General features: G+C 46.3%; 1 protein-coding gene across 3 annotated transcripts; it reads left to right on the top strand.

Moving 5' to 3' along the window:
* Nucleotides 1–16986: 16986 nt before the first annotated feature.
* ID4 (inhibitor of DNA binding 4) lies at nucleotides 16987–20397 on the top strand. Of its 3 annotated transcripts, none has more exons than XM_075140713.1 (3): nucleotides 16987–17641; nucleotides 18414–18472; nucleotides 18916–19549. In XM_075140713.1, exons 1-2 carry the CDS (start codon nucleotides 17239–17241, stop codon nucleotides 18425–18427), a joined length of 417 nt encoding a protein of 138 aa, XP_074996814.1. In that variant the 5' UTR covers nucleotides 16987–17238; the 3' UTR covers nucleotides 18428–18472; nucleotides 18916–19549. The 3 variants fall into 3 exon arrangements, with proteins under 3 accessions (XP_074996814.1, XP_074996813.1, XP_074996812.1); XM_075140712.1 differs by having other exon boundaries at nucleotides 16990–17634; nucleotides 18916–20397; XM_075140711.1 differs by lacking the exon at nucleotides 18916–19549 and having other exon boundaries at nucleotides 17112–17634; nucleotides 18414–18590.
* Nucleotides 20398–21074: the final 677 nt, after the last annotated feature.

The raw sequence follows: 21074 nt of genomic DNA on the forward strand, positions 1-21074 counted from the left end.
GAACATCATGGATGGAATGCTGTTGCTGGGGGAACCTCCAGCTGGTTGTGCTCCAGACGTGAAGGTCCCAGACAGATATCCAACGTGTACGGTATCTGGATAGGAAGAATGTCAGGAGTGGTGGAACATCCAAAGACTCAGCAGAAGAAAGTGGCTTGCCTCTTCCTCTGAAGAGCCCTATTAACATAGGTAGCCATTTTCCATAATTTGCGAGCCACATGGACTATTACTAGCTTTGACTATATATAAACTATGTCTGCAGGGGTGTTCATGACCTGGGGAAAAGGAGTTCTGTGCGAACCCTCTAGGAAGGACAGTAGGTAGGACATGAAAAGGGAACCCTATAGTCATGACGTGTCATCTCAACCAGCTGTCAGTAACATACCAGCTTTACTTAGGTGAACAGGCCACATTACCTAACCCAGAAAAGTAACATGAAAATTATGTGTGTTCAATAAATAGACTGGAATTTCAACGTTTCCTGTTGCTGTTCATTCCAGGAAAATGTACATTATTTAGTAAAGGGACTTTTCCACAAATCAATTCATTTTAATTACATTATTAGTAATCAAATTCAGGGGGTTTGGATATTTTATGTATACATACACGCGCACATCTCACACAGTTAACACAGTTCATACAGTTCATATGAACCCTCTCATGACCAAGCCCACTCATTGGGCAACTCTCGGGATGCAATGACACATAATAAAACTGTGTCAGTAGTGCAAAATGCTTACCTGGGTACATCAGTGATAGCTGTCTAAGTTAGACTCAGAAATTTCTTTTCATCTTTGGAGTTTGTTTGCATTACTGGGGCAATCCCAGTTTAAAGCCTGGAATATAACTCTCAGCCCTCGGCCTCCTTTCATCTCCTTACTCGCAATAAACAATAGAGAGATCTAAAATCATGCCTATTTCACAGATTCTCTCCAGCACTACCTTCTCTCTAAGATCACCCCACAAAACAGTGTTCACATAGACTATGTGGAGCCAAACACGAGAGTTCTACGCTTGTTGCACTACATACAACCATCCCAAATTACTAACTGCATATCTGACAAGCAAATCTCTTTTGCATCCTGAAAAATCTGAAGCAAATATATTTTTAGTAAACCATGGTAAGAGACTCTGAACTGACACTATTGTGTCTTCCATGAAAAAGGCAGATCCCACGCTACCCTATAGGTGACATGGGTCTCAGACAGAGACTGAAATAGTCCCCAAGGTACACTAGGGAAGAGGCTTGTACAGGTTATGTGGTTTGTCAGTAGGCCTGTTGCTGGGAAGCACAGCCAAGTCCTCAACTCATGCACCTTGCAGAGACAGTTATGTTTTCTCTGTGAACACTCCTCTGGAGCTTCTTCCTCCATACTATAGCTCGTAGCATAGACTGCCTGAAAATAGATCGTTTAGCCCTCTACTTTTGAATGGGCATAGAGGGCTCATGATAATCTAACCCCACAAAACAGGAGAAGAACATTTGACTTACGGGCACCCAGCATCCCTTGGCCTCTAAGCAAAAAGAGAAAAACTAGTTCAGAGTAAGACACCATGTTTGAATATATTCCAGTTATCAGAAGCATGAGCCACGAAGCCCCAGTAATGCAAACAAACTCCAAAAATGAAAAGAAATTTCTGAGTCTAACTTAGACAGCTATCACTGATGTACCCAGGTAAGCATTTTGCACTACTGACAAAGCATATCAAAGACTGTTTACAAATCAATAAATATTTTCTAGCACATGAAAAGCTTTCAATATAATGATTTATTTTACTTTTACACTAAGGGATTCTTTTCTTCTTGGATAAAACACATTCTATAGAGGCAACTGAAGACTATGCTTCCCATATTTCTTTATCAGGTTGCTGCCACCATCACAATATACAGCTAGTCCTGTTTTGGAAAATGGGAATTGTTTGTTTGTATTTCAAATGGATGAGAAAAGCATAAAAATCTTTGAACGTCTCATAGGCATGTTGGCCCACACTATTTCACCAAAAGAAGTCCTCCAAGTCCAAAACTGACTGCCAAGGCTGCATACATGACATTTGCTATTTCAGTTCCTACGGGAGGGTCCAGATAAGATCCTTACGGGTAAGGAATAATGCTAGACAATCTCTAGCCAAAGATTTCAGAGAATGTTTTCGGCTTTACTTTTTGGAAGTACTGACAATGGCTCTGATCCAGTAAAGCTCTAAAGAACATAATTTAAACGTTTTGCTAGATCAGAACTGTAGCATGCGATGGAATACAAATATCTGACATTACAAACACTGAAAGAGGGAACACACAAGCACAGTTGAAGTTTGGTACTGCAGTCAGTTTTTCCTATAGTAAATCCCATGTTCCCATGGATTTGCTCCCTTACCCATAAGAAAAATTAACAGCAAAGCATCAGGGTATGGACTTAGTCTTAAACGCAATCTCCTTGTGCTACTGAGTCTCTCCCTATAAACTTTCCTCTTAATGCTTTTAGTGATATTTTCTGCTCAATCACATTTTAGCTTATGCATCTACACATACAACACCAGATAAAGTCAATCTGCAGATATACCACAGGTGATGAGTTGCAGATCAAGAATGCTGAAGCAACAGAGGCACCAGGCTCCATGCAGAGCCAATTGAGGTCTGACTGTGTTCATTAGCTCAGGCTGCATCCCAGACCACTGCAGATTCACAGCCATACAAGTACTTTCATGCAGCATGGAATATGAATGCGTCTCGTAGAGCTTGCCCAGTTTATCCCTATGCTGTGCTCCCAGGAAAGCTAGGCAGCAAAGTCCAGATGGATTTGAGAGGCTCTGGGATGGAGTTGGTGTTATTAAACCCAGAGTGAACTCAGTCTGAGCCCTTGGTTGGGCACGGCACAAATCCAGCCTGGACCCAGAACTGTAACTGAGCTCATCTCTGTGCACTATGGAGCTGTACAGCATGCAGGCTCCAGGATTGAGGCTGAATCAGTATCTCCCGCTCAGCACCAACCACACTGGTGCAGGGTCAGGCCTCTGTGTGGACACTGGCTGTGCTGGCTTCCTCAGCACTCCTGATAACAGGAACATAGTGTAGACACACCCAAACAGGCACAGATCTGGTTCAGCAAGACTTAACGCTTCAATCATATAGGGCAAGAAAGCCGCTGGACTGCATCCAGGCTCATACTCAGTGCTAGATGTTCCAGACTCACACTGGCTCCTGATGAACTAATCAGACATCATTGCAACATACTCTTTAGCTCACATCAGAGTTTCCACAGGGCTCCCCTCCCCAGCATCACTTACACTAGTTTGCTGTGCCTCCTTTGTACAAGATCCAGCTCTCCCAGCTGTCCTGAGTCTAGGTGCAGCTCCCTAAAAAACACATTATAGAAAGGCAAGATGTGAAGACGTAAAAGACTGAGCCTGAGACAAAAAAGCATCACAATACCAATGCAAAAGAAACCCCCAAATTAGCATAAGTTGCTCCAAGTAAATCAGAATGGATATGCTATGATTGCATTATACATAGACCATCTTTATATCAAGATGCCAGCATACCAGCCTGGTTCTTTCACATCTAAAGCATTTGGTTACAATGAGTTATAATTTGTTATAACAATGTTAATAAATTAAAAGCACAAAGGGGCAATTACAATCACATTAAAACATTCCGTAATTTTGGAAAATTAACGTTTCACTAAGTCTTCATTTTTACGGATAAAATGAGTCAGAACTGTGCTGTTCCTACACCGTGCTAACTAGTATCAGTGTTAAGCTTTTTGGAACCATATGGAAAGCTATCAATTTTTTTCTTAAGTAGGATTCTCATCACTTTGTTTAATATTGCTACAAATTACAGAGGCTAATATTTACAGATGGTTTCATGTAGTAACTGTGAATCAACAAACTGCAAGGCAGTAGGTAGTAACTATTCATTCTCCAAGGAATTGTTGTGAGCTACCTGCCAGAGGGCTGTACAGAAAACCAGGACGCTCTCTCACTTCTATTCCCCCATTTGACTCGGTGACCATTTGGGACTTTGGGAAGTCACATGGGGCCAAACTGCAGCAATATCAAACTGAAACGTGAGAAGTTTCTGAATCACATTTAAAAAAAACAAAACAAAACAAAACAAAAACAAAACACAGGATTGGCTTCAAAAGTCACAAGATCTTTTAATGTTATATTGTAGGTTCATTTTATTTGTCTGCTGGTGCTTCTACTTCAAGTTTCAGTCAACTCAGACTTTAAAAGTTTTCATTATGGGTACTAAATACAGAAACATATCTATTTGATCAATAAAAAAGGATATTCGCAAAGTTTGACATCAGCCCTAGGCCTTTCACAGAGATCTTTTTAAGTCTTTCAGAGACCATTTTAAGTTTCCCAGATGAGTTTAGAAAGCCTACAGCTTTTAAACTTTCAAAACGTTTAGTATCAGATTTTTGTGTACTTGACCACACTACTGGGGCAAAAATGGTTCATGCTTAGGCAGCTAAGAGAAAACAGTTTTCTGAAGTACTCAGCACACAGCAGTCTTTTATGCTGTTTCCATGCAATCCTTCTCCCGCTGTCTCAAAAAGGGTATCATGGAACTACAGAGGTGCAGAGAAGAGCACCAGAATGATCAGTGTCAGAATGGATTCTGGACGGTAGCGATTAAAGGAACATATTTTCTCCAGCACGAAAAAAAAAGCAACCAGGGAGAATATGGTAGAGATCAGCAAAATCAGTAATCATGTCAAAAAGGTGAATATGGAAGTTATTCACTCGCTCATAACACAAGAATTAGGAGGTGCCAGTTATAATTATCAGCTGACAGATTTTTAGAGCAATTGAATTTTTTGTTCATGTAACACCCATTGAAAACTGTGGAACTCATTGCCGCCAGATGCCACAGATACCAAGAGAACGGAAGTATTTGTACAGAAAGGTCCATGGATAGTTATTAAATACAATGGCTGCCACCTGCAAGCCAGAAAGTTAACCACCCAATCCTACAGATGTTGGACCAGGGCTGAGCCACATCAAGCTCCTCTGCACTCTCGCTGGGCAGCCCCCCGAGGGGCGCAGGGCTGGCAGGCCTGCCCGGCCATTCCTCAGGGGAGGTCCTGAGGCAGACTATTAACAGGACCCCACAAGACCCAGCTATCAGCGGCAGCCTAACCTGCACTCCCTGCCTCACAGCAGAGCGCTTCCCAGCAAAAACCACCCCCGTTCTTAGCCGTTCTGTTTACAACCCGCCCGAGGCCGCCAGACGTGGGTTTCTGCCGCCCTTCTCCCCGCGGCGTAACGGCCACCACCTGAAACCTTTCGGCCCGCTGAATACCGGCTGCCTCGCCTGCGGCTCGTTTCGGGCACCAGAGCTTCCCGGGACCGCCCCCCCCACCCGGGGCAGTTTTGCCCCACAGCACTCCCCGGCGGCGCTGAGGACGGGGCTTTACCCCAGGCGCGGCGCACGGGCAAAATAATGGTGGGCCGCACGGCGACCGTTATTACCACAGCGGCACGCGGGGCAGCCCCCGTGCCAGGAAACGGCCCCGGCGGCGTGCGGAGGGAGGGCGCGAGGGCGCGCGCGCGCGCTCTCGCGGGCGGGCAGGCAGCTGGAAGTCATTGCCCGGAGATTGGCGTCCGCGTTGCCACGGCGACCGCCCCGGCGGCGCCAGCTGGGCCGCAGTGTGAATGGGTGATGTCACGCGCCCGGCGCCGGCCAGTCTGGGCCGCCCGGGCCAAGGCATCAGCTGGGAGGGGCGGGAGCGGGCGGGGGAGCGGCGCGCGGCGGCGCGCGGTGGCGGCGGGAGCCCGCGCCCGCCCGCGGTGCCGGCAGAGCCCCCGCGCGGCCCCACGCCCCCCGCCCCCCCCCCCGCACTGCCACGCGTGGGGCGCTGCTGGCAGGCGGCCGGGTGTTCCCCCAAGCGCGTTGTGGCCGCTGGCGGGTGCAGGAAGGCGGCATTTCGGCGGGGGTGCCGGCACGGCTGGCTTCACTTGGCCGCCGCTAAAGTTGGGGGCCGGGCGTTTGGCTCGGGCCCTGCCAGCTCGCCATTGTTCGGAGGGAGATGTCTCTGTTTCCATCCTCAATTCATTTGCAGGCACTTTAGAAAAGTTCTTTCCTGCAGGAATGAGGGGCTTTTCACTGCGCTCCAGCAAGGTTTACAATCCCTGCCAGCGCTCCCAAACTTTCCTCATTCAGCCTCGAAGTTTCCCACTGCTTTCAGCAACGAGATTCCCACACTGCAGAATACCTGATTGTATTTGTTTGGCCGGTTTCAGCAAAATATCCTCTCAAACGTGCAATGAACGGTTTACTTCACGTATGAAATTCATTACTTTCTTAGTGCAGTTCTTCGTAGAGGATACGTTCCTAATTGAGTGGCTTGGGCTCAGAATAAGAAAATCAGATTGTTCCTTAATGTAGGTTGTTATATACATAGATCCACTCTTTATATTAGTTTCAGTGGGTTCAGGACAAAGACCGCTCGGCAACAGCCACGTACCTGTTTTGTGACCCAGCAGGAGATGCAGGTTGCGTTTAAACATAAACTTCTCTCAGTAAAGACATTAAACTGTTGCATAATGCAGGTTTTTTTGCAATGAATGAAATGGCCCCCCATCTGTCAGTCAGAAACTACAGCTCCTCTGTGTTTTATTTAATCTTCATCGCACAGCACCTCTAGCTGTGGGCCTCAGAGCCGGCATGCATGGGAGCTCTTCCAGGCTGAGGAGGAGGAGATGCGACATTAGCTTCCCCTATCAGTAAAATCTTAGAGCAACTTAAATTAATTACATAGTTTTGTGTTTTACTTCACTTGGCATTTGCTGAGTAGCTGTTTGTGGCCAGGCAGGTGGGACACTTGCAATGGTTTTCATTATAATTCTGCATATTTTAATACTCCTGTTAATAAATTGGTTTGATGCATAGTTCTCAGGGAAGCAAAGGAAGTTGAGTCCCAAACCTTTAGGAACAATTACAACCGCTTGCAGTCATACAGAAGCCTTCAAAGGCAGCAGAAACTGTTGCTGAATGTCACCCATCAGCTTGCAAACCCTTTCTCTGCACCTTGTTGCAGCGAAGGCTCAGCCACCCGAAGGAGCAAGAGCAGCAGCGTGAGAGGAGGTGCGTGGGGAGCGGCAGCGCCTCGACGCGGGGCTGGGGTGGGCGAAGCGCCCTGCAAGGACAGGGCGCGGGCTCCCCTGGGGCCAGCCACGGACTTGGGGGGCTGGGGAGGAGGGAGGACGGGGAGGGGACCCACACGTCTCGCTGGCGGCTCAGCCCTAACGCTGAGGATGGATTTTTAAATCAATTCAAGCGGTGCAGATTCAGTCTGTGGGCAAGGTGAAAACTAACCCCCTGCAAAAGTCGGGATGCGAAGGGAGCTTTTAGTCAGTGTATCATATTAGGACCGATGGCATCATTCACAGGCGTACAGCTAGGTGTTAGGACAGGCATGTAGGAAGGACTCACCCTGCAAACACTGATTTATCTGAGGTCAGCCAGTACACACGCATGTTGCAGGATCAAACACTCATCTTTCTCTAGTTCGCTGGACACTTTGGAAATTTGAGGATGGCAAGTAAGCCGAGTTTATGTACATACGATTTTAGTGTGAGGTTCAAGTTAAGTCTTTCTGATTTTAACTGCTAGATATGATGTTTAAATCTAAGTGACCTGTAACCTTTAAAACCTTACTGGGATTTTAACACTCCATGCTTTTGATGACTGCTTAAGGGAAATTAATCTGAGAACAATCATTGACAGTCAGGCGTCTCCATCAGGTAAACGAAATAAATGCCAGCTGGTGGGGGAAAGGAGAGAGCGTCCTGAGAAACTCGCTCCTCCGCTCCCATTGATCATCACCTGCACTGGACTTCATACAGCAGTTTAATCCTATTCTCTCCCTCAAAGGTTTCAAGCCTCTGCAAGATCCTGACTGCTAGGGAACAAAGACTGGTATGTGGTTCCCTCAAAGGTCAGTCATTAACCTGCCCCAACAACAGTTTTAGGAAGATCAAGGCAATGAAGAAAAACTAAGAAAAAGCACTTTCACTTTGGAATGAATTGTTCGAAATGCCCTTATACATTCAGTTTTATTCCCTTTCAGTTCTGCACTTTTTAGTTCCTGCACGTATTTATTTCTCATCAGGAATAATGGCAAGATTTGCTCTCCCAGAGATTTGACCTTAAGTTTATTCTAGCCACAACACTATAGACCATTTCATTAATTATGAATGTACTCATGTGTATAGAGGAACTGGTAAGCCAGCTCAGTAATGCTACCTTGTTCTGGAGACTTACCCTTATAAATAAATTAGGGGCATATCTTTATGAAATACTGGAAAGAAATAGAAGATGAAACAGAGAGAGAAAGAGAAAAAAAGAAAGAAAGAAAAAGAGAGAGGAAGAAAGAAAAAGAAAAAGAAAAAGAAAGAAAGAAAGGAAGAAAAGGAAAGAAAGAGAAAGAAAGAGACAGAAAAGAAAGAAAGGAAGGAAGGAGAAAAAGTAAGAAAGGAAAGGGAAAGGAAGGAAGAAAGAAGGAAATAGAAGAACAATGGAAAGGAAACAAAATCTAGAAAGCCACATTTTTCTAAAGATAAAAGGACAAGGGCTAATATCAAAAGTGTGATTTGTATTTTATATGCCTGTGTGTCTATATGTGAGACAATATACTGGACTTGCAGTACCCAGACTATCAGTAAGACATTTATTTCCATAAGTTATTGATGACCCTTTAGCTCACAAGTGACAGGCCAAAGTAGAGCCACGAGCAACTTCTGAAAGGTCATCAATAACAACTGAAAATAAATGTTTTATCCAGTGCCTGCCCATTGTGTGTTCTGTTTATGCAATTCCAGTTTAAGTTTCATCTGGCGTAGTTTTTAATGGGCTGTAACTACCTTAGTTCCTGTCTGAAGCAACCAGGACTTCCAGCAAGGGAGGAAGGAGGACGCACGTACACACACACATCCCCACTTGCTTGCTCACACGCTACCTTTTGTCAGATGCAGAGGTAAAAGCATGCATCCCTCAGCATATCAGGATGAAACAGTACCCTAAAGAGTGAAAGGAGAGACTGCCACCTTACTAAAACATTAAACACCATGAAGAATCCTGATGCTGCAAGTGTAAGACTGTTCAGAAGAAAGAAGATACAGAGGGGACAGGAAGGAAAAAAAAGGAGAAGCTGAGATGCAAGGTTGTAAATAAATCATACCTCATGCTAAGATTACAAATACATAATATTCTATTAATATATTTCTAATAATAATTCACACCATACTGCAAGGAAGAAGATTGATGCAGTGTGTGTGTTAAGGAATTCCTGGAGGCAAAAGAAAGCTCTTTATGTCTATAAGGAGTCTCTTCCTCCCACTGGAAAAAGACTGCAATGGACACTGGATACCACCCAGTGGGGACTAAAAATTTACTTTGAATAACCATCACCACTAACCACAATATCTTTTAATTAAACTTTTGTATGTAAAATTTCAGTTTTTCTTACTCTCTTGCATTTGTGTTTTCACATTTAAAAAAATTTTTTTTTCTAGAATCGGTTCTCAGGAGCTCAATGTAGAGTAACTATTTCAAAAGGCTAGTCCGAAATAAGCTAATGACTTTGCATCCAGTTGTGAAACTTCTGCTCACTTGAGCAGTCCTTATACCCACATCCTTGCTCAGGCAAATAAGCTCATTAACTTCAAGACAAACTTTCTATGTAAGTAAGGATTTGTGCTGCTTTTCGAGTCAATTTCTCCATTGAGGTAAATTAAGAGATTTGCTTGAGTAAAATGTATCAGGGCTTTAAAGTGTTGAAAGAGCATGTTAGTGGAGTCAAAATTACCAAAATCAATGTCGTTAACACTTCAAGGTAAGTATGTGGAAACATACTGGTATTGAAGACACCTTGAAATAGTTACTTAGCATAAGCTGTGTGATTACCCAAAATATTCTTATATATGCATATCATTTAGCTTTAAGAAAACAAAGTCAGAACTGTAAGAACATTTGCGTGTTGAAGCATTTTTAACAACAATTTTGAATATGTCTTTAAAATACTTTCGCATAGTTTGCCCCCTGCACAAGAAGCAAAAACATGAAGAATTGCTATACAATTACTCTAAAATGGAAAATAACATTCATTCCCATTTCTTATAAGGGAAAATTAGTAAGTCACAGAATATATTTAACTGTGAAGAATTGCAATTCATGGATCATTGTCCAATATTCTCCTTACATCCATCTTTCTTTTTTCTGCATCTCCAGCCGTTTGCACTCTGCAATGTACATCTTGATTTAAATTCACGGTGCTACACGGTGGTTTTCATTAGACAATCCTGTTGTCCTAATAAATATATAAGGTTATTTTAGTATATACTATTGCTGGAATTAAAGCCCGTGAGTGTGACCCTGTCTGCCTAAAGGAGATATTACCTGTCTTCGCTTTTTTCCTTGCTCTCTAAACATGAAATCCTGGAAGAGCTGTTTTCTGTCAACAAAAGCTGAGGGCTCTTGTTTTCTTAAGTGACAACTTTCTCAGAAGGCATGCAGGCTATAAAGAATGATCACAGAAAGCATCCTACCACAAATTAATACAAAACTCATCTTTTTAGCAGACTGCTTTTTCAAACACACACAAGTACATAAGCAAATTAAAACGGTGCTATGATCCTATAAATAATCTCCTAGTATTCTACTGTTTCTTTGCAGGATGGAAGAGAAGAATGAGGAAGAGCCTTTTGCTTTTGCTACTAAGCACTTGGTAGATCCTCACATGTTATGGCAACAGGAACTCTACAGCACGTAAATAAATAGATAATAAGGTTACACAGAACTCGGCATGCACTGGAAGTGCATGGCGTGGCCCATAAACAACTGCGGTGAGGGGATTTGAAGAGACATTGAAAAGGTTCCCCTCCACACACACAACCACCAGACTTGAATTTCTAGTTCTTTCTAACTTCTGTTCCCAGCGATGACACTAATGTGACTTGAACCAAATCAACAAACAGCATTTTCTGTAGTGCTTTAAATATTGGTCAGGCTGTCACTAGCATGAAGCACAATACAGAATTGTAAATTAATATTTGGCAAGCAGGTGATATCTGAAAGTGACACTGACCCATGAAAGTACTTTGAGAACCAACTGACTGCAGTCACAGAGAACATCGATGCATTTGCATCAACGCAGAGGAGGCGAAGGTCTCTCTGTCTACCTTGGATGTCCCTCTGCTGTAGGTAAAGGTCTTCACAGTCAGGGAGAGATTCTTCTTTTAATTTAAACAAAAAAAAAAAAGATTAAAAAAGATAAACCCCAAAGATTTTGAAGAATTCCTTGAAACATCTCCTTGTGGAAAACAAATAACAAACGTGTTAATATTAGCTTTCAAAATGTAAAATGTTGTATTAGTGCAAAGTATTGCTATTGTTTCTGCAGGGTTTTTTTGTGGCATGAACTTAGACTGCTTTTGCTGATGAAGCTCTTCAGGTCCCCCGAAAATAAATAGCAGTGTCGTTGGTATAATGATAACATATGCAGATGAGCATGTACACATCCAGATACTTATTTAATTTAGGTTGATTTTCTCATCGTCCCTGTAGGCTGATTATTTGTGTGATTATAGAGCTCTTAATGCAACTCATAACAAACATGAAAATAATATGAGGCGGTACCATACCATCAGTTTTCAGGCAGATTGGCTGAGGATTTCTGTCTACAAACAAAGGGCATGACATTGCACATAAATCTGATCTAAATCTACACAAAATAAAATTAAAGTTAAAGTTAAGACTCCAAATTCAATCTGTTACTATGTAACTTAGTTTAATGTAGTGTTCCTCAGGAAGCTGCTCCAAATACTCCTAAATTATTTTCCCCTTCCCCAGAAAAAGCATCTTGATTGCTTGTATTTGGACCACACTGCAGAAGGTTGTCAACATGAGTTATCTTTCTCGCCACAAGCTCGCTTCAGTCAACACAGAAATCTGACATTACCCAACAAACCCAGTGTTTCTGGTCACCTGAACAAAGCAACCTTCTTAAATGACATTAGCCTTCAGCCGACATACAACCACCAGCAAAATGCCAGGGCGTCTGTCAGTGACATACCAATGTTGTCTGCTGCCGCAGCCTTTTGAAGGGGGGAGGTGGGTTTGCACGAATTTCTACAACATAGCCATGCTGGAGGCAGCACAGCGAGAAAAGCTCTTCTAGATACTAACCCCATTACAGTCTTTTTTGGTTCTCTCCACTTATTGAGGTAAAATATTTCTTTATGCATTTATTTCCATGTTTGTGTAAAAAAGAGCTTACATAAGCATCAAGCCATGGAGAAGGTTTATTTTCAATCTGTACTCATCTCTCCCAAACTTCTGTTGCATGTGATTTTTTGTCACGTACAAAGCTGAAGGAAAGCATAAAGAGGTGGGTAGAAGTATGCTCCTGTCATGAGAAGGATGCTCGAAACAAGTATGTGAACATGCAAAAAAAATTAAAATTCTCTTTTGTCTGGGAAGAGCTGTTGTGAGCTATCAACAAACATTTTTCTCTTTATTTTATATTAAACTGCATGTACGGGGGGCAATGGGGAGGTGAAGGTCTTGAGAATCTCTTAGCTTTTCTCATTAAACAGAAAATTCTCTCATGACCACAACCAGGGAATGAGAAAAAAACCTACCACGTTAAGTGAAGTTTGTGAGTTGTATTTAGATTTTGGATTTGAGGAAAATAGGGAGAACAGTACGGAAAATGACTCATGCTATTTGAGGAAAAGGTTTGCATTAAGAAGAGTTTGGAAGAGCTCTGGCGATGAATCTTCCCTGGTGAGGAGTGGTACCAGAAGACCGATGGATTTTAGTCTGTTGGTAGTCTGCAGAGTGAGGTGACTTCTCTGTGCTCCCCAAATGCCCGATGAATCTTCCCTGCCCCATTCTGAGGACCCGTGGGGTGGCACTGCAAAATAGCCCGCAGTCTCAGCTCCAGCCTGGTGTCCAAGGGGACATAGGCATGTAGGAATAATAATCCAGTAAAAGATTTACATATTCTTTCCTCCATCTCACTCCTCCACCCAATTTTTCATTTCATATCACTATCCCCTGTTGCTAAGAGGAGTTTATCTATGGTGTTTGGTAAGGGAGCACTAAACACATTATAGTGCTATTTTAAATGACATCACAACTAACTAGATATTTTAATTGAAGGTAAATAACCAACATTATTGCCATTTGAATGATAGCAATAGTGGAGAGTAATGGCACCACTGAGGAATCAATTGCTATTTCCCTCATAAACCATAAACCATTCAGAGATTTATAATGCTTTTTTAATGATCAGCCCTTCTAGGTGTTGAGCAGCTCCTCCGAGATCCTGAGTCTTCTGGCTGCCTGCTGAAGTCAACAGGAATGGGGGGCGGGGGGTCTCAGTATCACATACCTTTGTGCCCACCAGGATGAAACTTGTCACACCAGTTACCAGCCTTAAGCAAAGGAAAGCTTGGGATTTACCGCACTGCTCTGATACGGTGTGCCCCAAGCCCCAAAACAGGGACACTTGACTCAACCACTGTTTCATAACCTGCTTAAGAATAAAAATGCATTGTGCATTTGTGTGCATTTCATGCCCTCTTAAGGTAGGTATAGCAAGTAACCTTGTGTAAGAAACCACGTTGATTGCTTGCTTCCCTCAGCATACCTAAACGCGCTCCCTTCGAATTTTTTCTGTTCTGAGACTATTTTAACTATTGTGGTACTATCCAACGCACCAGTTGGTTCAGTGGCATCATATCATGCACAAACATCTGTGGATCCAGAGTGCTGTCAGAGGAAATGTCCCCTGTGTTCTGCACTTGGAAGGACTGTCTCCCTTCCCTGGTGCCATGACCCAGAGACAGTGTCAATGTCTCAGGTTTATATTTTCAGCTGGAGTCAATGGCATATTCATATACTCAGACCTGTGCCGATGAATTCAGCCTCCTTTACTCATGAGAGTATCCTCATTGAGTTCAATGGGTTTATCCTCATGACAAAGGGGATACAAGGCCAGTCATTACATTTTCATTTTTAACTTGCTCTACTTTGGTTTTTGAATCAAAAGCAACCTGTTTAAGCTCCAGAGAGCACCTGTGATGTGATCTGAACTCATCAATTCTCTTTTAATGGACCACACCGGTCCATTGAAGCGCTATCAAGGATCTTGTGATAATATTGCAAGAGCTGGTTATGATGGCAATGAATCTTGGACTCTGGATGTGGGAAGAGAGCACAGAAGAACCCAGCCAAGACAGATGAACTCCTCCAGCCAGCCAGGAAGGGACCACATGCTTAAAGATGCACAGAATTTATTTTAAAAATCCAAACTTGGTTTGGTGAAAAACAGGAGCGTTAATCCCTATATACACGTCATGAAAAATATTGCTGTTAATAGGACAAGAGCATGAAAAGTAGCCACCGCCCCTCTCTCTTGTGTAGGTCTTCAGGGATGAGGAGTTTCACTAGACCTACCTCCATTGCTAACATTCTGGGGTTTCCAACCCATTTCTAGCGCAATTTACTTAGCATCTGGTGCACATCCGATCTAAATTTTGAAAAAGCGGCCGACCCAACCTGCTCCCACTTAAGCCAATGACAAAACTCCCATTGACTTCAAGGAGAGCAAAAGCAGACCGGTTGTTAACAGGGAATTGGTGCCTATTGTTCAGCAGAGCATGTCGGACTAGAATGTATCAACTTCACAAGTATCAAAGGGAGTTACTAGAGGAAATCCCCTGAATATTTATACGATAGTCGGGGGGAAGGGCTGTTTTTCCCTCTGCCACATACCTCTACTGTGATATGTTAGCTATACGAATGCACAGGGACTTCTTCGCAACTTCAACAAGCTTGCAGACCCTCAGATTTCCCTTCGTTTCCTCTGCGGTGGAAGTAGCCCAATGGAAAAAGAGATCTGCAGCGTATCATGGTTCTTTACGGGTTTCCAGAAATACTGAGTCATCTTCAAGAGCCAATGTGGTCTCAGTGGATTTGCTATAGTGCTGCTCCAGTGTGTATGTGTGTGTGTGAGAGTTTGTGTGTGTGTACAGAAATAATCTGTCCAAATTAGCTTTGGGAGAGCTAAAGGGGAACCAGTTACATACTGGGGTTTCCCAGAGATTTCCAGTGAGATCAGCTGAGCTCCCAGGAGGGATTCAGTACAAACAGAACAACCCAATATTACAGTGTATCTAGTTTCACGCAGATTTTAATTAAATGGGACCAGCAAGATTTGAGCCTGCATGCTCACCGTAATTTACAAATCATTTTTTTTTAGACAGCACATCAACTCTGTCCATATTACCAGGACTCTGGGAAACAGACAAAGTGTAACCATAATGTATGCTTAAAGGCCCATACATATTTCCACCTCGTGAGACTCGGAGACTGCAGGGAGTGGAGTTTCACAGAATAAAAGCAATGACTGTGGCAGAATTGGGATCATCCAGCCTATAGCTAATGGAAATACATCTTCCCGTCACATTGTCATGATGTAGCATGCAAATCTAGACCTCAGTCAGACAAACATTTACATCACGCACTTAGTTTTTGTGCCTAGAGGAGCCCAACTGCCATGAATGGTACTGATAATGTGGGACAAAATAGGGAAAACAAGAGTGTGAGTATTTGTAAGCAGAACCTCAAAACATATGTTTTTAAAGGGTGAGAGAGAATGAAAGTGTGCTTCATTATACACTTCAGATGATCCAGTCTCACCGCTCATTCAAGTTCTGGGTTTGACAGCTTCCCACTGTATCCTTTATATATCACCCGTTGTGACTAACCATTGAGGGGACATGCAATCATTAATCACCATTATGGATTTTTTCCCTTCTGTTGGGTTAGACTTACAAGCTTAGGGCAGATCCTGCAGCCTTTACTCCTTCCTGCAGTCCTTTGCCCAAGCAATCAGCACTGCTTTACTCACAGAGAGCTTGAAGTGCTACAGCATCTGTAGGATCGGGCACTGAGTTTCGTACACCACCATCCCATTCAAATATGCAATGGCTCTTAATCCTTAGCAGGAATTAACAGAAAGTTTGAACACGGCATTATTAAATTAAAAGGTTACAATCTGCCACAAGATGACTTAAGCAGGACGCCGGAACATGTGTCTGTTAATTTTAATGCTCTGTCTCAAAGTACAGAACTCTGGACATTTCCAGCATCATATTTAAAACATGGTACATCTACTAATACGTGATCTGGTGCATTAATGGACCAAATTAAGTTACAGGTATGAATTTTACATAAAACGGATTAATATTATATGTCATGGAGGAATTTTAAATACTCCATCTCCATGCATTTTTAATAGTTATGTGCTCTAATTTAATGTTCCCAGGCATTGCTTCGCTTGAAGTCCCTAAACCCTCCTCCTTCCCCCTCTGCCCCCTCCCTCCCTCCCCCTCAAGTTTTGCTTGGGATTTTCCCTGCCTTTAAACCGGCGTCCCGAAGTCCCTCAAAATACGTGTAAAGCCGGGCTGGGTCTCCGACACCGAGAGGATAAAAACGCGTTTCACGACCCGGGGGGATGCCACCCCCTCCCCAGGGCGGGGGCGGCCGCCTTCCTCCGGGCGGGCGACGGGGAGCGGCGCCGGTCGCGCGGGGCTGCGCTCGCCCCCGCGGAGCAGCGCGACGGACCGCGGGGGCGGCGCCGGGAGCCGCTGGGCGGCGGGTCCCGCCCGCATTCCCGCAGTCCTTCCTCCCCGGGACCGCCTTCCTCCTCCTCCTCCTCCTCCGCCGCCACCGCCCCCTCCGCCCGGGGGTCAGGGCCAGCCGCCCGCCCCCTCCAGCAGCGCCACCGCCCCCCCGGCCCCGCCGCCATTGGCCGGCGCCGCGTTCCAGGGGGGGACGCGGCGCCCTGATTGGCTGCGGCGCGGCGCCGCGGAGCCCCCCCCGCTCCCCGCGCCGCGCTCGCCTTGCCCCGCCGCGGCGCCGCCCGCCGCGCCCCGCGCTATATAAGGGGCGGCGCGGCAAGCAGCGGCGGTAGAGGCGGCCGCGGTTGTAGCTGAGCAGCCGGGAAGGGCAGGGTGTTTTGTGGCGCTGCCGCTGTTGTCGCACGGCCCTGCGAGCACGTCTCGTCACATCCCCGGGGCGGGGGCCGCCGGTAACGCCAGTGAGGCTGCAGCCGTGCCCCGCTCCCGTTGCGTTGCGGGCGGTGCGTGCGCGGCTGCCCGAGGTCGCAGGAGGCGGCAGCGGTGGTGGAGAGGGAGGTCTCCCTCCCTCCCTGCGGCACCATGAAAGCCGTGAGTCCCGTCCGGCACCCCAGCCGCAAGGCGCAGCCCGGCGTGGCGGGCGGCGGCGGGGGACACCTGGCCCTGCGGTGCCTGGCCGAGCACAGCGGCTGCAAGGGGGGCCCGCCGTCGGGCGAGGAGCCGGCGGCGCTGTGCCTGCAGTGCGATATGAATGACTGTTACAGCCGGCTGAGGAAGCTGGTGCCCACCATCCCGCCCAACAAGAGGGTCAGCAAAGTGGAGATCCTGCAGCATGTCATCGACTACATCCTCGACCTGCAGCTGGCTCTGGAGACGCACCCGGCGCTGCTCCGGCAGCAGCAGCCGCCCGCCCTGCACCCGGGCACCTGTCCCGCGGGCACCCCCAGGACCCCGCTGACAGCCCTCAACACTGACCCGGTAAGAGGTGCGTGCCACGCCAGCCCGCAGTTCGAGGTGCGGAGCGGGGAAGAGGGTAGCACAATGGCCTGGTGGTCAGCGCTGGCCGCCGTGGGAGCGCCCCGGTGATGCCTCGCCGCTGCCGGCCCCGCGGCTCTGCCGAGGGGCCGCAACCCCCGGAGGGGAGGGGGCCGACGGGCGCAGAAATGCCCCGGCGGTGCGCGGTGGGGTGCCTGCATCGCCTCGGTGCAGGCAGGCACCCGCACGGTGTTTACCGTGTAATTACAGCCTCTCGAGGGAGTAGCTGTAATCAGCGTGTTTGCACACACGGGAGCAGACGCGGTGCTCCTGCGCTTCCCAGCCCTCCGCGCAGCGTAGCGAGTATGAGCGGGTTTGGGGACTGTGCACATTTAACGCCCTCGGCGTACCGTGCTTTGGGGGGAAACCGGGAGTGTCTACCCTCCACGGGACCCCCCGTGGCAGCCCGGGGGCGCTTGCAGCCGAGGGGCGGGGAGCGGCGTGCCCCGGCAGCCCCCTGCCCCCGGGGCTCCCCCCCAGTGCCCGGGCGTGCCGGGCCCGGCGCTGGGCGCCCGCCCGCCGGGAGCGCGGCCGCGGCCCCCTCGGTTCTGTCCCCCCGGGCTGGTGCCCGCCTGCGCACCCCCTGCAGCCGCGGGCTCCCGTGAGCGCTCCCCCGGCAGGGCTGCGGCAGTGCCCTGTACGCGGATGGGGGATCTGGAGAGTGGGGGGAGATGTCTTTTTTTAACCCCATCTCTAACTTGCCGTGTTCGGTTGCTGCGCAGGCTGGCTCTGTTAACAAGCCGGGGGACAGCATCCTCTGCCGCTGACCGCCGCTCCCCAGGTGAGTGCCGGGCGTCTGCGGGGCCGCGGGGGGGGGAAGGGGGGAGCGCAGCCCCCGGGGGCGCAGCGCCCGGGCTCGGCGGGGCCGCACCGCCTCCCGCCGGGAAGCCTGCCGAAGGGGGACCTGAGCTCGGCGAGAAATACTTGCAGGAGGCTCGGGGCTTTATTTTTAATTACGGGTGGCTATTTTATTTTCTTTAATTACCAGGTTTTTGTTCTTTTTTTTTTCCTTCCCCCAAACACCCCCCCTCCCCCCTGAAGCGCTTCTGGCTGCGGCGTGCAGCTGCGCATCCCTCCGCCTGGCCCAGCCTGGGAGCTGCGGTTGTTGTTTGACCTGGTTTGTTTTGGGTTGTTGATCAAGCATGTCTTGTGTTGTGTTGGTGGCGCCAGTCGGTCTGGAGCGGAGCGGTTCACACACCCCCTCTATTCATTCCTCTCCCACAGGTGTGCGGCGGCGGCGGCGCCGCGCAGAGGCACCGCGGGGGGCGGGCGGCGGCGGGGGGGGACCCGGCCCGGCCCCGCCGCACCGGAGGAAGGAGCCATCCAACCCCCCCCCCCCCGCCTGCCCCCGAGCAGTTCCCATGCTTCATCCCGGCAGAGCCAGCCTTTTCACCGTTTTGCACGTCCGTAGCGGTCCCCCCCCCACCCCGGTCCCGTGTTCCCCCCCCCCCGTCTCTTCTCTTCGTTTCCGAGCAGATGTGAGCGGTGCGTCCCGGGGGGCAGGAGCGTGTCGGACTCGAGCAGGAAAAGTTGCCACTCTGCCCCGGGATAGAGGACCGAGCCTAAACCAGACTTTAGAAGCGTTATAACTCTTAAGGGATCGAGCAGCTGAATCTTGAAGCTTTACTAATCTACCAGAGCATTTGTAGATATATTTGACATCTATTGTTTAAAATAGATGGATTTTATCGGGGCCCAGGGAACTTTCTTCTCCCTGCAGGAATGTTACATATTGTATAGATAAATGAGTGACATTTCATACTGTGTATATATAGAGATGTTCTATAAGTGTGAGAAAAGTATATGCTTTAATAGACTACTGTAATTATAAAATATTTTTAATTAAATATTTTTTTGTAAATATTATAAAGGTGTGTATGTTTTTTTTAAAATCTGTGGGAATCTTTCTTTAGAAAACTACAGCTCAAGTACGGAGCTGCTAATATGGAAATATCTTGAATGTTTAGGGCTTTTTTTGTCCCCAAATGTCCTTTAGACTCGGAAGTTACAGCTATATAGCTAGTGGTCCTGCATGATTGCATGAGATGTCTAATTGCAAATAAACTTGTTTGGAGTCCATACAAACGTGTTTTCCTCAATCTAGACTGAAAATGTTTGTAAGTGTATTATACGTTTTGAGACTACACTTTTGTCATTTAGGCACAGGCGTTCTTAGTGCATTCTATAAAAGTAGCAGTAAGATGTAGTGATTTTTTACTGAGAATAGAAAAACAAATTCTATCTAGTTTTTGCATTATGGGGGCGATGCTTTAGATCTTTAATCAGCTTTTTTTAAAATCTGCTGTTGCATCAGATCAAGAAATTTGTTCTGGAACTTCATTTAGCACCAAAAGGTTTTATTGGAAACTTGCGTTCCTACAGCTTATTAATTGCTTAAAAAGTGAAAACAGTTCTCTGCTTGCAACCAAAGGGCAAACCATTAACAAAAACAGTTGCTGTTTCCTTCGTCCAAAGAGTATTAATACCGAACTGCAGAAAGGCACATGGGCAAAGTCATTATGATCAGTGATGTAAATTCATCTTAATGAACTTTAGTAGACCAAAAATCGGATAACTGCTTCAAGATTATTTTTCTAGTACAAAATGACTTTCATTTCACTGCAGCTATGTTACAGTTAAAATCCTGTTTAATCTCTGTGATGTGTAACTACTACATGTGAATATTAAACTAGATTTACCTGTCTTTAACTGTGATTCTTCAGCTTATTTCTTCAATCCTCTGAATTTGCACATTCTCTTCACCTTTTTTTGTACGTACCATTTGACGGGCGAATTCATTTTACAGCAGGCTTTTGTGCAATCAAGTCTTACAGACTGTAAACTCCTGTCCAGGCTCAGTGAAAGATGCTCATTTTGTGTGATCAGTAGCCTGCGCACTAGTGAAACGGGATTTTCAGAGTGGGAGAATTAAGTAGGATTTAATTGGGTGCTTTGTAAATAGCTAGCCAACTGTGTGTGTAACATGGTCTGTTTGACTAAAAAAGAGAGGATTTGTTTCAGATTATACCGGTGTCAAAAGTACTATAACCCAAGGGACGACTTCTGTTAAGTTAAATATTTATAAGGAAATTAACTACTGGGGTCATTAGCTATTGACTACAGTGATAATGTCAACAAGATGAACATTTTCTTAATCAAAATAATTGTGTAAAGATCACATCAAAAAGTGGCTAACACATCTGCAACCGTAAGGGTTCCTGTCACTGCAAACGCGTTGGATGGCAGGGGCATTTCCCAGGCTGAGCCCCTGACTTGAGGGATGGGGAGTGGGTCCCTGTGTTGTTTTCCCCCAGCTCAGATGTTACAATATTAGTTTACTGAGCAAAATACATGTTCTTATAAAATTAAGTCACGAATCTGTC

This window comes from Calonectris borealis, chromosome 2 (assembly GCF_964195595.1).
Source record: "Calonectris borealis chromosome 2, bCalBor7.hap1.2, whole genome shotgun sequence".
Taxonomy (NCBI): domain Eukaryota; kingdom Metazoa; phylum Chordata; class Aves; order Procellariiformes; family Procellariidae; genus Calonectris; species Calonectris borealis.

What these genes read in the sequence shown, in the direction of transcription:
- ID4 (XM_075140712.1), top strand. Translation starts at nt 17,239, where the DNA reads ATGAAAGCCGTGAGTCCCGTCCGGCACCCCAGCCGCAAGGCGCAGCCC. An exon ending in CAGCCCTCAACACTGACCCG is followed by an intron (nt 17,635 to 18,413) that starts GTAAGAGGTGCG and finishes GTTGCTGCGCAG; the next exon opens with GCTGGCTCTGTTAACAAGCC.